The 13975-nt window shown below is 50.1% G+C and overlaps 1 protein-coding gene across 2 annotated transcripts in view; it reads left to right on the top strand.

Annotated features, from left to right (window-relative positions):
* KIF3C (kinesin family member 3C) overlaps window positions 1-12929 on the top strand; it is a 61362-nt gene extending 48433 nt beyond the window's left edge. Inside the window, exons 5-8 of one of the 2 annotated variants that reach the window (XM_030555076.1) lie at window positions 2800-2916; window positions 5695-5800; window positions 7966-8121; window positions 9529-12929. In XM_030555076.1, the coding sequence (XP_030410936.1) occupies window positions 2800-2916; window positions 5695-5800; window positions 7966-8121; window positions 9529-9618 (469 nt within the window). In that variant the 3' untranslated portion in view covers window positions 9619-12929. Of the gene's footprint in view, window positions 1-2799; window positions 2917-5694; window positions 5801-7965; window positions 8142-9528 lie in introns of both variants that reach the window. The other variant, XM_030555075.1, reaches the window with a different exon arrangement.
* Window positions 12930-13975: the final 1046 nt, after the last annotated feature.

Raw genomic sequence — 13975 nt, 5'->3', positions numbered from 1 at the left:
GAAGCACAGCATTGGTGAGACCGTTACTAGATACTGTGGCCAGTTCTGTCCATGCTTCAGAAAGAATGTTGAAAAATTGGAAAGGGTTCAGAAAAGACCTACAAGAATCATTCAACGTCTGAGAAACCTGCATTATAGCAAAAGATTTGAGAAGCTCAGTCTAACTAGTTCATCCAGATTGAGAGGAGACCTGATAAGTTTACAAGTGCCTACAGGAGGAAGAGGTTTCTGATAGTAGATAGTAGATAGTAGTAATCTAGTAGAAAAGGCATAATGAGATCCAAGGGTTGGAAGCTGAAGCCAGACAAACTCAGATGAGAATTAAGGTGCAAATTTTTAATAGTGGGGATAATTAACCATTGGAACCACTTATCTTGGGATGTGGTGGATACTTCACCACTCTTAGTCTTTAAATCAAGACTGGATCTCTTTCAGAACTGCTTTAGCTCAAATAGAGGTTCTTGATGCAAGAATCTTCGGCCTATGTTATGCATGAGGTCAACTAGAGGATACTAATGCTCTTCTCTAGCCTTAAAATCCAGAGTCCACATGACTCACAAGGAGGCCCTTGCAAATCAAAAGATGAGGGTAGCCGTATGGGCAGGCTTTACGCTGGGGATAGAATGGGACGAATTAATTACCCTGGAGCAGGGAAGAATCAGTGTCTCATCTCTGGATGGAGATTGGGAGTTTTTGCATGTAAATTAGGTGAGTGTAAATGAACATGCATGAGCACATGGGTCTGACTTTCAAAATCTGGCTGAAGTGAGGCCGATAAAAAACAACGTTGGTGCTAGACCCTGTGTGTTCATACCCTGAGGAAGATGCTACATCCATATCCCTGGTCAACGCCATGCTATAGGTTGGGGAAAGACCCAAGTATGAGTTAACGAGCTTTCCCTGTAGCATGTTAATAACATTCAGACACTGCTTTGGTATAAAGTGCTATACAATACGTGCTAAGTAGGTCTGTCTAGTGATTAAAATAAGTAATCGTGATTAATCAAACTGTTTAACAGTAATAGAATACCATTCATTTAACTATTTTTGGATGTTTTCTGCATTTTCAAATATGTTGATTTCAATTATAACACAGAATACAAAGTGTGCAGTGCTCACTTTATATTTTTGATGACAAATATTTGCAGATAATATTTTTCAATTCCCCCATTAGAAGTACTGTAGTGCCATCTCTTTATCATGAAAGTTGAATTGACAAATGTAGAATTATGTACAAAAAAAACTGCATTCAAAAATAAAACAATGTAAAACTTTAGAGGCTATAAGTCCACTCAGTCCTATTTCTTGATCAACCAATCGCTCAGACAAACAAGTTTAGTAACAATTTGCAGGAGATAATGCTGCCCATTTCTTGTTCACAATGTCACTTGAAAGTGAGAACAGGTGTTCGCATGGCACTGTTGTAGCTGGTGTCACAAGATATTTATATGCCAGATGCGCTAAAGATTCATATGTCCCTTCATGCTTCAACCACCATTTCAGGGGACATGCATCCATGCTGATGACGGGTTCTGCTCTATAACAATCCAAAGCAGTGCGGACTGACGCATGTTCATTTTCATCATCTGAGTCAGATGCCACCAACAGAAGGTTGATTTTCTTGTTTGGTGGTTCCGGGTATGTCGTTTCCGCATCGGAGTGTTGCTCTTTTTAAGACTTCTGAAGGCATGCTCCACACCTCGTCCCTCTCAGATTTGAAAGGCTCTTCAGCTTCTTAAACCTTGGGTCGAGTGCTGTAGCTATCTTTAGAAATCTCACATTGGTACCTTCTTTGTGTTTTGTGAAAGCAGCAGTGAAAATGTTCTTAAAATGAACAACATGTATTGGGTCATCATCCAAGACTGCTATACGATTAAATATATGGCAGAATGTGGCGTAAAGTAGAGCTGGAAACATACAACTCTCCCCAAAGAAGTTCAGTCACAAATGTAATTAATGCATTATTTTTTTAACGAGCGTCATCAGCACGGCAGCATGTCCTCTGGAATGGTGGCCAAAGCAGGAAGGAGCATACGAGTGTTTCGCATAATCTGGCATGTAATTACCTTGCGATGCCGACTACAAAAGTCCCATGCGAACACTTGTTCTCTCTTTCTGGTGACACTGGAAATAAGAAGCGGGCAGCATTGTCTCCTGTAAAACAAACTTGTTTGACTTAGCGACTGGCTGAACAAGAAGTAGGACTGAGTGGACTTGTAGGCTCTAAAGTTTTGCATTATTTTGCTTTTGAGTGCAGTTATGTAATAAAAAAAATCTACATTTGTAAGTTTCACTTTCATGATAAAGAGATTGCACAGCAGTGCTTGTATGAGGTGCCTGAAAAATACTGTTTCTTTTGGTTATCATTTTTACAATGCAAATATTTGTAATAAAAAATAATAATATAAGGTGAGCAGGGGACTGGCAGAGTTCTTGTCTAAAAACAAAGCTTACAGGAAATGCTGTGTCTCTTTTCTCTGATTTACATGCTCTGTCTCTTTCTGGCCCCATCTCTGGCTGACTGGCTGTATTTCTCTCTCTGTGTGATCTTTGGTTCTGTCATCTTATCCTATTTTTACCTGTTCCTCTTCCCCTTTGCTCTCATGTTTCCCTCTCCCATTTCTCTGGGTGTCTGTCCATCCTCCCCCATCTCTCTCTCCTCTTTCCCCAACACTTTGCCTCTTCCCACCTTTTTCTCCCATTCATCTCCCCCTTTTTTTATTCTTACTCCCTCACCCCTTTTGTCTTGCCACCACCACTTTCTCACTCCATCCCCCTCTTACCCTGGCTCTTGCTCAGATACTTGATCATTGAGAACTTTATCCCTCCTGAAGAGAAGAACAAGATCATGAACCGCCTGTACTACGACTGTGAGGAGGACCAGTGGAAGTTCCAGCCACTTGTGCCTGCTGGAGGGTAAGGCTGCGATTCTGGGAGAGGAGGCCTGGTAGCACCCCCTCATGGCTGCAGGAGGGAGGATTCTGAATGGGGAGGATTAGCAGTCTGGAATGGAAGAGCAGGAGGAAGCCAGGCGGGGCCGGGACAGCCTGTCCGTTACTGAGTTACTGTCTCACAGAGCTGAGAACCCTCCTTAACACCGTAACACGTTGTCACTGTCCAGCTGCAGCCTCTCGAAACGCCTCCTGAGGGGTAAATTTGACCCCGAATCTCAGAGGGGAGTGCTCTGAAGAATGGGCACTGCCAGAAAAGAACAGCCTCTGGCTGTGGTGTGGGGACACAGCCTTCTCTTCCCGCCCCCACTCTGCCCCCACCCTGCCTCTTCCCGTCCCCGATCCTCCCCCGCCCACCCCAGCACCTCCTGCACACTGCAGAATAACAGATCGCGACAGGCATGAGGCGCTGGGATGGACCGGGTGGAGTTGATTGGCAGGGCTGTGGGTGGGCAGGAGACGCTGGGGGAGAAGGGAGGAGCTGAACTAATTTTTTTCCATGAGTGCTCCAGCCCTGGAGCCCCACGGGGTCGGCGCCTCTGTATGCTACCAACCAGCTTTGTGTCTAGCATGTTGTGCCCATGTCAGGCAGCAGAGCAGTGACCTCACTGCTGCTAGGAGAAAAGCTCTGCCAGTTGCCCTGTTCTTGTAAAGAAAGGCCTGACCCCTCTAGCTCGTGGCCATGGCACTTCAGGGCACGGGGAGGTTAGGGCAGGAGAGTTAAGGTGGGCGGCTGAGGTAACTGCCTGGCCCCTCTCTGTCTGAGGAGACGCTGCTGCTTTCCCACAGCTCAGCCCTGGCTACGTAGCGCTCCGCGGGACCGGGGAGTGGCAGGGCCACGTGACAGGAGCAGTCTGGAGAGAGCGAAGAGCCTTTGTCTGGCCTGCAGCTCCATCCCCTTGCCAGAGAGGCCGCGAGGCTGAGGACAGGGCTTCAGACTTTTCCAGTGTTTTGTTCACTTCTTATGCTTGAGATCCTGTCTGGACACCTCCCCCGCCCTCCTCACAATCTTGGCTCCTTTCTCTTCTTCCCACCCCATCTGCCAAGCCCTGGGGAGACTCACTGTCTTACAACCCTCCCCGCATCCTCCCTGCACTCAGACACGGAAACTCAATGGCCTGATCTGCTCGGCTCCTTCTCCCAGTGGGTGCTCAGCTCCTGGGATTCCACATTGACCAGCGTCTCTTCCCTGCCAGCCATGGGCAGCGGGTAATGGAGGCTGGGGGAGGCTAAGACTTCCCAAACCTCTGCTAACGCTCCCTGCTGCAGCCCCGAGGCTGGGCCCTGGCAGGGCTCAGAGGTCCTATGGGTGGCCCGGACTCAGGGCTTGGCCCCGGCTGGCCGGCCAGGGCTCGGGGCTCCTCCAGGCTGCTCCAGGCGCCGGTGGGCCAGCTGGGATTCCGGACTGCTCTGGTCACCAGCAGGCCAGCCCGGACTTACGACTGCGCCAGCAGCCTGGCCAATCAGAGCGGGGAATGGAAGGGGTGGGGGCAGAGCCTTGGGCAGAAGAGGCAGGGCAGGGGGCTAGCTTTCCCAAATGGAGAGTGCATGTGCCCCCATGCTGCCAGCTTTCATGATCAACCAGTGCTCCAGTCCGCACAGATATGCTCCATGGGCCTCACAGTTTGAGAACCAGTGATTAAGGCTAATGCAAAGCTGATGACTCAGGGAAAGAAGACACACTATGCACAGGCAGATTTGATGTTTCTGACTAAGGTTTTTATTTATTGAGGCTTGGCAGAATGTTAATTTTTTTATCATGTTGATGGATGATATCGGTTTGTGTTTACAGTGTTTACTGATTTGAATTTTCGCAGTTGTGGAAAATTATGCGGGGAGCAGACAATGGGGGCTCAGACAGTGAGGACTTCATGACAGTTGACACTGAGATTCAAACAGTTAAAAATTTATAACCATGAAAACAGAACTTGTCAACCTCACATGCCAAAATAGCCAGAGTAAATAGCCTTACATCAAACTCGTAAGCTTTCAAGCAGCATCTTTCTGACTTTGCTGATCTGCAAACCACAGTTATCATCCGGGGTAATATTTTTCATCAATGTGTCTGTTTGTGGTGAAATTGACATTTACCGGCACCTGTCAGTAAAAGCTAATCCGTCCCAGCCTATATTTATTGGAGGCCAAGGGGGCTAGCTTGGCTGACCCAGAACATCACTGGCCCTTCTGCCTGTGATCCCAGTGATGGACAAGCCTCAGGAGGTTTGGAGGTTCTTGGATGAGCCCCACAAGCTTCTCCAAATCTCTCTTCTTTGCCTCCCCTCTGGCTCCCTTGGCTTTCAACTTCCCAACCCAGCAAACACCCTCTTTGGTGATCTTCCTATCCAGGGATTCACAGGTCACAACTTCCTGAGTGAACCTGTCCCTCTGCCTGATAATCTATTCCAGTGCTGTGTTACTCAGCTGCAAGGGTCCTGTACAGCTGCTGTTAGCTGTAGTCCCTTCGACCTCCCCCCAAATTCCTATGGTTGCTAAAGGCTGACACCTTTCATCCCTGTAGATGATCTTTGTTAAGGACATGCAGTAGAAGTAAAACCCTGGCAGTCTAGGGACCAGCTCTCCACCACACCTTGGGCACAGAACAGGAAGGAAGGGGAGACCAACTCTGCCGAAATTTACATCCATTTAGAGAGACTGAGGCAGCCAGTTCCACGCTTTGCCTGGATTTATTTTTAGTAGATCATTTTATATGGGAAAATGTTTATTATAAATCTCTCCTTAGCAGCAACAACCAAATGAAGAAGAGGCCAACCTCTGCCGTGGGCTACAAGAGACCCATCAGCCAGTATGCGCGGGTGGCCATGTCCAGGGGTTCCCACCCTAGGTACCGGGTGAGTGCGGGAGCTAAAGGGAGGGGTGGAGAGAAGTCATTGCATGGACAGATGGGAAACCGGTGGAACCGATGTATGGCTGGATGAATTGGTGGAGGGAATGATGGAATCAAGGCAGTGGGTCCTCTGAGTGGAAATGTGCTGGCTCCTTTTTCTGGGGTACAAGGGGTCCTATCAGCAGGAAGAGAAGTTTAGTTTTGTGGAGCAGAGCAGCTGGGTGGAGCATGTTCGAGGTCTGGCTTTGAAGAGCATCTCTAAGCTTGTGGGGGTGGGGAGGGGTTATCATCCACCTGGCGGCTACGCTCGATGGCCTGGGAAGAAGAGCTCTGTCTGACGGGTCAAAGGAAGCGAGCTACCCCTCCAAGCCAAGCTAAGCCCTTCACAGTTTGCACTGTCTGCCTCCCGGTGAGGGGGAAAGGTGCCACGGAGCAGGCTTACACTCACAGCATCTCCCCCACAGCCCTGCCAGCCAGATTCACCAGCAGAGGTATCTTCTCCCACCCCCACCAGTCCTCTCATGGATCAGTAACTGGCTACAAGTCAGGAGAGAAAGCATAGGAATAAGTGGTCAGTTTTCAGAATGGAGAGAGGTAAATAGCAGGTCCCCAAGGGTCCATACTGGCCCCAGGGCTGTTCAACATATTAATCATCAATTATCTGGAAAAAGGGACAAACAGTGAGGTGGCAAAATTGGCAGATGATACAAAACTACTCCAGATCATTCAGCGCTGACTGCGAAGATACAAAGGGATTTCACAGAACTGGGTGACTGGGCAACAAAATGGCAGCTGAAATTCAGGGCTGACAAGTGCAAGGTAATGCACATTGGAAAACATAATCCCAAGGATACCTATAAAATGATGGGGTCTAAATTATCTGTTACCACTCAGGAGAGAGATCTTGCAGTCATTGTGGACAGCACATTGGTTGCAGCTGCAGTCAAAAAAGCTAACCATGTAAGGAACCATTAGGCAAAGGATAATGCCTCTATATAAATCCATGGTGCACCCACATCTAGAATACTGCTTGCAGTTCTGGTCACCCCATCTCAAAAAAGATATAGTGTATTAGAATTGGAAAGGGTACAGAAAAAAGCAACAAAAATGATTCGGGGCATGGAACAGCTTCTGTATGAGGAGAGATTGAAAAGACTGGGACTTTTCAGCTTGGGTAAGAGACAACTAAGGGGTGATATGATTGAGGTCTATAAAATCATGACTGGTGTGGAGAAAGTAACTAAGGAAGTGTTATTTACTCCTTCTCATAACACAAGAACCAGAGGTTACCCAGTGAAATTAATAGGCAGCAGGTTTAAAACACACAAAAGGAGGGTATCAAGTTTCAGAGGAGTAGCCATGTTAGTCTGGATCTGTAAAAGCGTCAAAGAGTCCTGTGACACCTTATAGACTGACAGACGTTTTGGAGCATGAGCTTTCGAGGGTGAATACCACTTCGTCGGATGCATGTGACATCTATCCAATGAAGTGGATATTCACCCACGAAAACTCATGCTCCAGTACATCTGTTAGTCTATAAGGTGCCACAGGACTCTTTGCTGCTTTTACAAAAGGCAGTATTTCTTCACACAATGCACAGTCAACCTGTGGAACTTGTTGCCAGGGGATGTTGTGAAGGCCAAAACTATAATGGGGTTCAAAAAAGAACTCAAGTTCCTGGAGGATAGGTTCATCAATGGCCAGAAGCTGGGAATGGACAACAGGGGATGGATCACTTGATAAGTGCCCTGTTCTGTTCATTCCCTCTGGGGCACCTGGCATTGGCCACTGTCAGCAGACAGGATCCTGGGCTAGATGGACCTTTGGTCTGACCCAGTGTGGCCGTTCTGATGTTCTAACTCAGACAGCTGCTCGCTGACCTGTGTGCAATGCAGTTGGGGCCTCTCAGTCCTGTCCCTTGTGGAGACATCACCACAAGTGGCACTAGCTGGCTCCTTGCAGGCAGCTAAGGCTTGAGCGGGCCATAGACAGCAAGCCGGGCTGGGTCAGAGTATGTAAATGGGAGGCAGCATATCTGGGGAGACTGACCTACAGCTGCCCCGATAGAAAAAAATCTCCTGCCCCCAGGGCTGAGCCCAGCCTTTCAGCAGGTGATCAGCGTACTGTCAGTGACTCCATTTGTTGGTGTTTTCATCCTGTTCGGTGAAGGCTGAGAACATCATGTTCCTGGAGCTGGACCTGTCCCCCCAAGCTGTGTTTGAATTTGAGCTGACCGGGGACCAGAGCGAGCAGGACCCACGAGCTCTGCACCTTGAGAGACTGATGCGCCTGGATAGTCTTCTGGAGCGGCCGGCAGCTGCCAGGGTGAGGAAGTCCCGATCCTGGTGAGTGTCCACCAGGGGGGAGTGAAAAACAGCCTGATTCTGATGCCTTCTGGCACTCAGTGGGGTGAACGTGAGGGCTGAAGGGAGGCAGGGACCCAGAGTGGGGTGGAAGGGGCAAAATGAGCAGCTGTGAGGTCCCCACTGGTCTGCCAGGGAATAATTAATAACAAGCTGCATTGAAATATCAGCCCGTCTGTTCCATGCCTGGCACATTTGTTGCTGCTGGGGCGTCTGTTCTTCAGGCTGGAGAATCAGGGAACGAGGAAGCTGCAAGCACGGAGGAAAAGAGAAAAGCCATCCCTTGGTCACTGCTCTAGGGTCCTGTCCCTGGTGAAGTCTAGGGGAGGGGATGCGCTCATAGGTACATCTGTCACATCATCCCCCTCTGCCTCTATCACATGCCCACCTCCTGGGGACTGGGGAGGGGTCACTGATGCCCACACAGCACTGGACAGAGGGAAAGCACAGTGTGCCCGTGCTAGGTTTTCTTATCAAATGGAAGCAGCAAACTCTGCCAATTTCCAGGGCCCCACAGAGATGACAAGCTTGTTATTGGCCTGGTGGGACCTCATCCTGCCCAAACCAGGCAGCTTCAAGGACACGGGGGCTTTTTACATGGCCAGAGCCTCTGCACAAGTGTAGAGCAGGTCTCTGTCCATGAGGCCCTACCAGACTCCATGCGCTAGGGACCTGAGTCTCATCGGTCACAGCAAACACTGCCCAGCGTTGCCCAGCCTTGAGACGCCTCAGCCGGCTTGAACATTAGTCCTGACGAGCCAGTGGTTCAGAGCTGCCATCTTGGTAAAGAGCTGGCATTGGTGCCAAGGCAGGGAACCGCTTTCCATCCGACTTCTGGTGTGGGCTGAACAATCCCAACAAGAACCTGGGACCAAAATTTTCAAATTTGGGAGCCTAAAGTTTGGCACCTAAATTGACCGACTACCCTAGTTCCCGGTGGATAAACACTAATGTTAGTTTTGTAATCGTTAAACTAGTGTTAAAAGCAAGATGACAATGATACCAAACATGTACAGGATCTCCCATCCCACAACTTGCGCCACTAAAACGCAGCCCCCTCTGGCCTGGAACGCACCAGCTAGGTACACAGCGTGCAGATAACTCCATGGAACCCAGCGTACCTCCCACTTGGCTATGAAGGGCAGGCCTGACCCTGCTGTGAATTGACCCTGGGATTCAAAGGGAATTTCAGCCTGATGTTGCAGCATTTATTCCGTCCCCTCCAGCATCACATGAGTTTCCTTTATAGCACCTCGCTGAACAAAACGTCTGGCGTTTCCTGTTAGTGGACCTGGCTGGGAGAGAAGTGGGAGGAGGTGAGTGATGTGACAAGAGACTAGTTTTTCTCTTTTTCTTGTCCCACTCTCAGGTGCCAGACACCCCGGCTGCTGCCACCCTCGACAACTCACGGTTCCCTGGTGGCCGTGTCCCAGCGTCCCCGCACGATGCCAGCTCATGAGTGACGCCCTGCAGCTCCTCCCTTCCCTTCCATCTTACAGCAAGGACTACGCCACCCATCACTGGCTGCTTCCGAAAACGCTCGGCCTGGGAAGGGGATTCCCCACTGGCAGCCTCTCCGCCCGGTCCCATCTTGTCTTTGTCTTCAGCTACTTCTTGTGTGTGTGTGTTTGTGTGAGACACTTGGCGTCGGTTCCTGGGGACACGGGCGCTGCCTCCCTCCCCACAGCTGGATCTGTCACTTTATTTATTGATCGTATTTATTTATGAAGCAGTTTGGCAATGCAGAGTTAGGAGACATGTTCAGAATAAGGCGCAGGCAATGCTGGTGATGGGCACCATGCAGATTGCTCCCTTCTAGTACCCTCGCATCTTGTTTAAAGCAGGAGCCAGCCGCAGCCTGCGGCAGCTGCTTTTTCTTTGTGTCATTGGCAGACTGCCCGCCCCTAATGCACAGTCACCTCCTCAGAGGGGGAAACAAGCAGAAGATGGGGGAGAAGCTAAGCCCTCTCTCTCTGGTGGCTTTCTTGTGAGATGAGATCACTCAGAGCTCTCCATGGACTTCACATGTGGGGTGGTGGTTTGCTTTGCCAGATTTCCTGGGATACCCCACGAGACCCGTGCACAGGCTGACGGCCACTCCCACAAGTGTTTGCGGATTTTCTGGCAGCTGGACCTTGCGTTTGCTGGCCATGGATGAAGAGACACTTCCTGTGCCATATCGACAGCAGCAGCATCGTCTCCTTGAGTTCTGGGCTCAGCTCTCACCCTGTGACGAACAAAGGGGGTATGCATTAACCAAACCTAGCCAACAGGGGGAGCTAAAGTCTTCCAGTGATCCTGGGACTTTGCTTGCCAACCGTCCCGTTTGGCGATGGCTGAGCTTGCCCCATTGAGTCATCTGACGTCCACCTTGGTTCTCGGTCCCTCGTTGGGGTGGAACAGCCAGTGGGACTCTCCTGTTCTCCCCAGAGAAGTGCACAGAGGCTGGAGAACAACATTATCTATTTGGAAAGTGACCTTGCAGGTCAAAGCAGAAATGAAAGTTTCTACTGTCCGTGGCAGCCAGAGGGAAAGAATCAGTGATGGGCACACAAGCCGGTTCCAGGAGAGGTGACTTGAACACACCTATCCCTTGCACTGGCTACCTGGACTAGGTGTTACAAGGTGCTAAACTGCTAGTCTCAGGAACATCTTTGGTCTGGTGCAGGGGCTGTGGAGGAGAGCAGGGCAGCTGGTAAAAGAAGTAGGGACAAGAGGCTAGGCGCTTTTGTCCAGTCCTGAGGGACAAGGATTAAAACATGGCTCCGGCAACAGCATGGACGGCTACTGTTAGAACAAAGTTCAGTGTTCCCGAGTGCGTCGACATTCAGCAGTTCAGCTGAGGGCAGGTGCATCCTCACCTGAGACCTTCTGGGTGGATGTGCCAGGCCACTGAGTGAGCATAGACAGTTATGGGCTCTTGGATAGTTTGCAAAAGTGTAGTGCCAGGGGATTGGGGTGAGTGGGTGGAAAGAGATCAAAGACCTTTGCAAGATCATAGTCAAAGAGAAAATGATTTATCTGGTTCACTCAAGAAGACTTGGGTTATGAAATTGTCCTTCCATTGCTCCTGGTCTGAGGCCAGCACCCTGCTGGAGCAGAAGAAGGAGATGCGTCCTAGAATCCAGATGACTGGGCTTGAACTAGGAAATCCTAGGAGGATATGAGGGCTGGCCCCATAGAGTGTATTGTTCTGAGACCAAGGGAGTTTCTCATTAGGGTCTGGCCACCGCCTGTCTTGTAGCCTTCTGCACTTACGACTGCTTCCCTCTCTCCCTGTCTCAATGTCACTGCTGTTTGCCTCTACCACGCTCTCTAAAACTTTCTGCTCCCAAGTGCGCAGCTGTTGAAACCCACAGGCCATTGAACTGTGGTGGCAACGGAGGAGTGGGAAGGCCTGGGGCCTCACTCAGCTTTCAGAGGGGAGACACCGACAGCATCTTATTTCAAAGACTTTGAGTGCTACATAAAAGGGTGGGGGGAGGGTCACTGCAGGGCTCACTGGGTAGCAAATCCCTGCATTATGGGAATCAGCTAATTAGTCTCCCCAGATCAAGGGCTTTGTTTGTACAGATTAGAGAGGAACAAACCATTGCTGAGTCAGTTTTCCATTTAGTCCCCAGGTCACGGATGGGTAAAGCACGGCCTATGAAGTCCCCAGAACTCAACAACAGGGCCTTCAACCACCCTCTTGTTTCATTCCATGGTGTAGCCCATGGAAGCTGCAGGCTGCAAGGTTGTCTTTCAGAGCGTAGCAGCCCTGCCCCGCTGCCTGCTGGGATCTAGAGTCTCAGCTGGCCGCAGGTGCCTGTTTAAAGATGAAGCCAGCTGCTACTTTTTCCAAGAGATATTCAGGCTCCCAACCAGCCAGCATGGAGCTTCCAAACTGGGCACTGGCCAGCGGGTAGGCCCCCTACTTCTGCATTACCAGAGTCAACAATGCTTGTGCATTATCACTACCAACAGTTCTCTCTAGCGCTCGCCCCTTTCACCAGCTTCTGACAGGGGAAGGATGGCACTCGTCGTGCCTTGCATCAGTTGAGATGATGTGGGTGTGTAAAGCTGGTGAGAGAAGCCGCAGCAGTCTGACTGAGGTTAGAAACTAGCCGTGCCCATCTGCAGTGGGTAGAAAAGCTAACAGAGCAACCCAAAGAAGCACATTCAGGTGAGGGATCCATGAGATCAGGTTCATGGAAGATCCTCCGTAGGACTGGGGACCGTGCTGCCATAGAGCAGTGCCAGTCACAGGGAGTATCAGTGACAGGAGCAAGGGGAGGTGAGAGTGAAAGCTGGGACACATTCCTACTCTCTCTGTGACCACGGAGATGTCCCTTCTCCAGTGCCAGCATCACACTGAAGGTATCAAAGACAGGCTCAGTCCCCTTTGGACTTACCCCACACTTATGAAATTGAGCACTGGGCTGCAGGTGGAAAGATACACACTGAAAAGTGGGGGTTCCATGTATCCCCTTCAGATATGCTAGTGGCTCCCCAATTTTCCCATCTCCATGCTAAGTAAGGGGGCTGGGTAAGCAGAGACCTGGCCTAGTTATATGTTATATGTGGCTGGGGAGCAGGCAGGTGATCAGATTTTGTGGGATGGAACTAGCTGAGGTTACAAATGGGGAGCTGTTGGCAGACTCTTTGGGGGTGGACAGTTCACTCTCTTCATCTGGGGCTAAGGTCTGCAGCTGATGGTTGGATCTAGACTGTTCTCAGTGGTACCAGATGACAGAACAAGGAGTAATGGTCTCAAGTTGCAGTGGGGGAGGTTTAGGAAACACTGTTTCACTGGGAGGGTGGTGAAACTCTGGAATGGGTTCCCTAGGGAGGTGGTGGAATCTCCATCCTTAAGAGATTTTTAAGGTCACGCCTGACGAAGCCCTGGCTGAGATGATTTAGTTGGGGTTGATCCTGTTTTAAGCAGAGGGGTGGACTAAATACCCCCTGAGGTCCCTTCCAACCCTGATCTTCTATGGTTATATGATGGTTTCTCATTCCTGCTGCCTCACCCTAGAGCTTGGCCCATAATGTTGTGAAGAAGCATGGGGCTCTGTGCTGGTTTAACCTGAGAGATTTGCTCCTTTACCTCACCCAGAAGCAGGGCACCTGCCTCAGGATCCCCAAACTCATTAAACTTCTCTCCAGGCTAGAGGAGAGAGCTAACATGGAGGGTGAGCAGCTGGGAATGATTGCATGGACAACATGCCAGGTGAAGGAGCTTCTCTCCAGTACCATCCACAGGGAGTGACTTGGGCTCCATCCATCCATAGTGGGTCAAAAGCAACTTCCCACCCAAATGCACCGAGGGAAGGTGTGTCCCATTCCCAGCTCCAAGAACAAAACCTCTTCTCCCCCTTTACTGAAGAGGAACTTGAACTAGCTGAGGCAGCTGCAGAACAGCCTCTTATCATCTTCCATTTCCACATTGCTTTGAACGCACAGACTTGGGATGCCTGATTTGCAGGATTGTGTGCGCCCCTGGATGTAGCTTCAAACACAGCCAGAGAGAGCAGCTGGATTTTCATTCGAGCGCCAGAGCCACCTGCAGTGAGTGTGCTGGAAATTGGCTGAGCTGGACACACAAAGGCACCTGTAGGCAAATGCAGTTGCCCTTTAGCTCCTGTCCACCCATTTCTAGGAGTCCAGCACAGGCCAGTTTGGTAGTGGTAGATACCCAGTTTTAGACATGTTGACCTCTGGGCCTGCCCACCCACTCGTAGCACAGAGACACCCCTGCTCTCTTTAGCATGGCATACAGGCTGGATAAGTGCAGACACGGGTCACTAGCCTGCCTGTCAAGGGCTAAATACCAT

Source organism: Gopherus evgoodei, chromosome 3, assembly GCF_007399415.2.
Source record: "Gopherus evgoodei ecotype Sinaloan lineage chromosome 3, rGopEvg1_v1.p, whole genome shotgun sequence".
Classification (NCBI taxonomy): Eukaryota; Metazoa; Chordata; order Testudines; family Testudinidae; genus Gopherus; species Gopherus evgoodei.
This window is presented reverse-complemented; position numbering and strand designations above follow the sequence as displayed.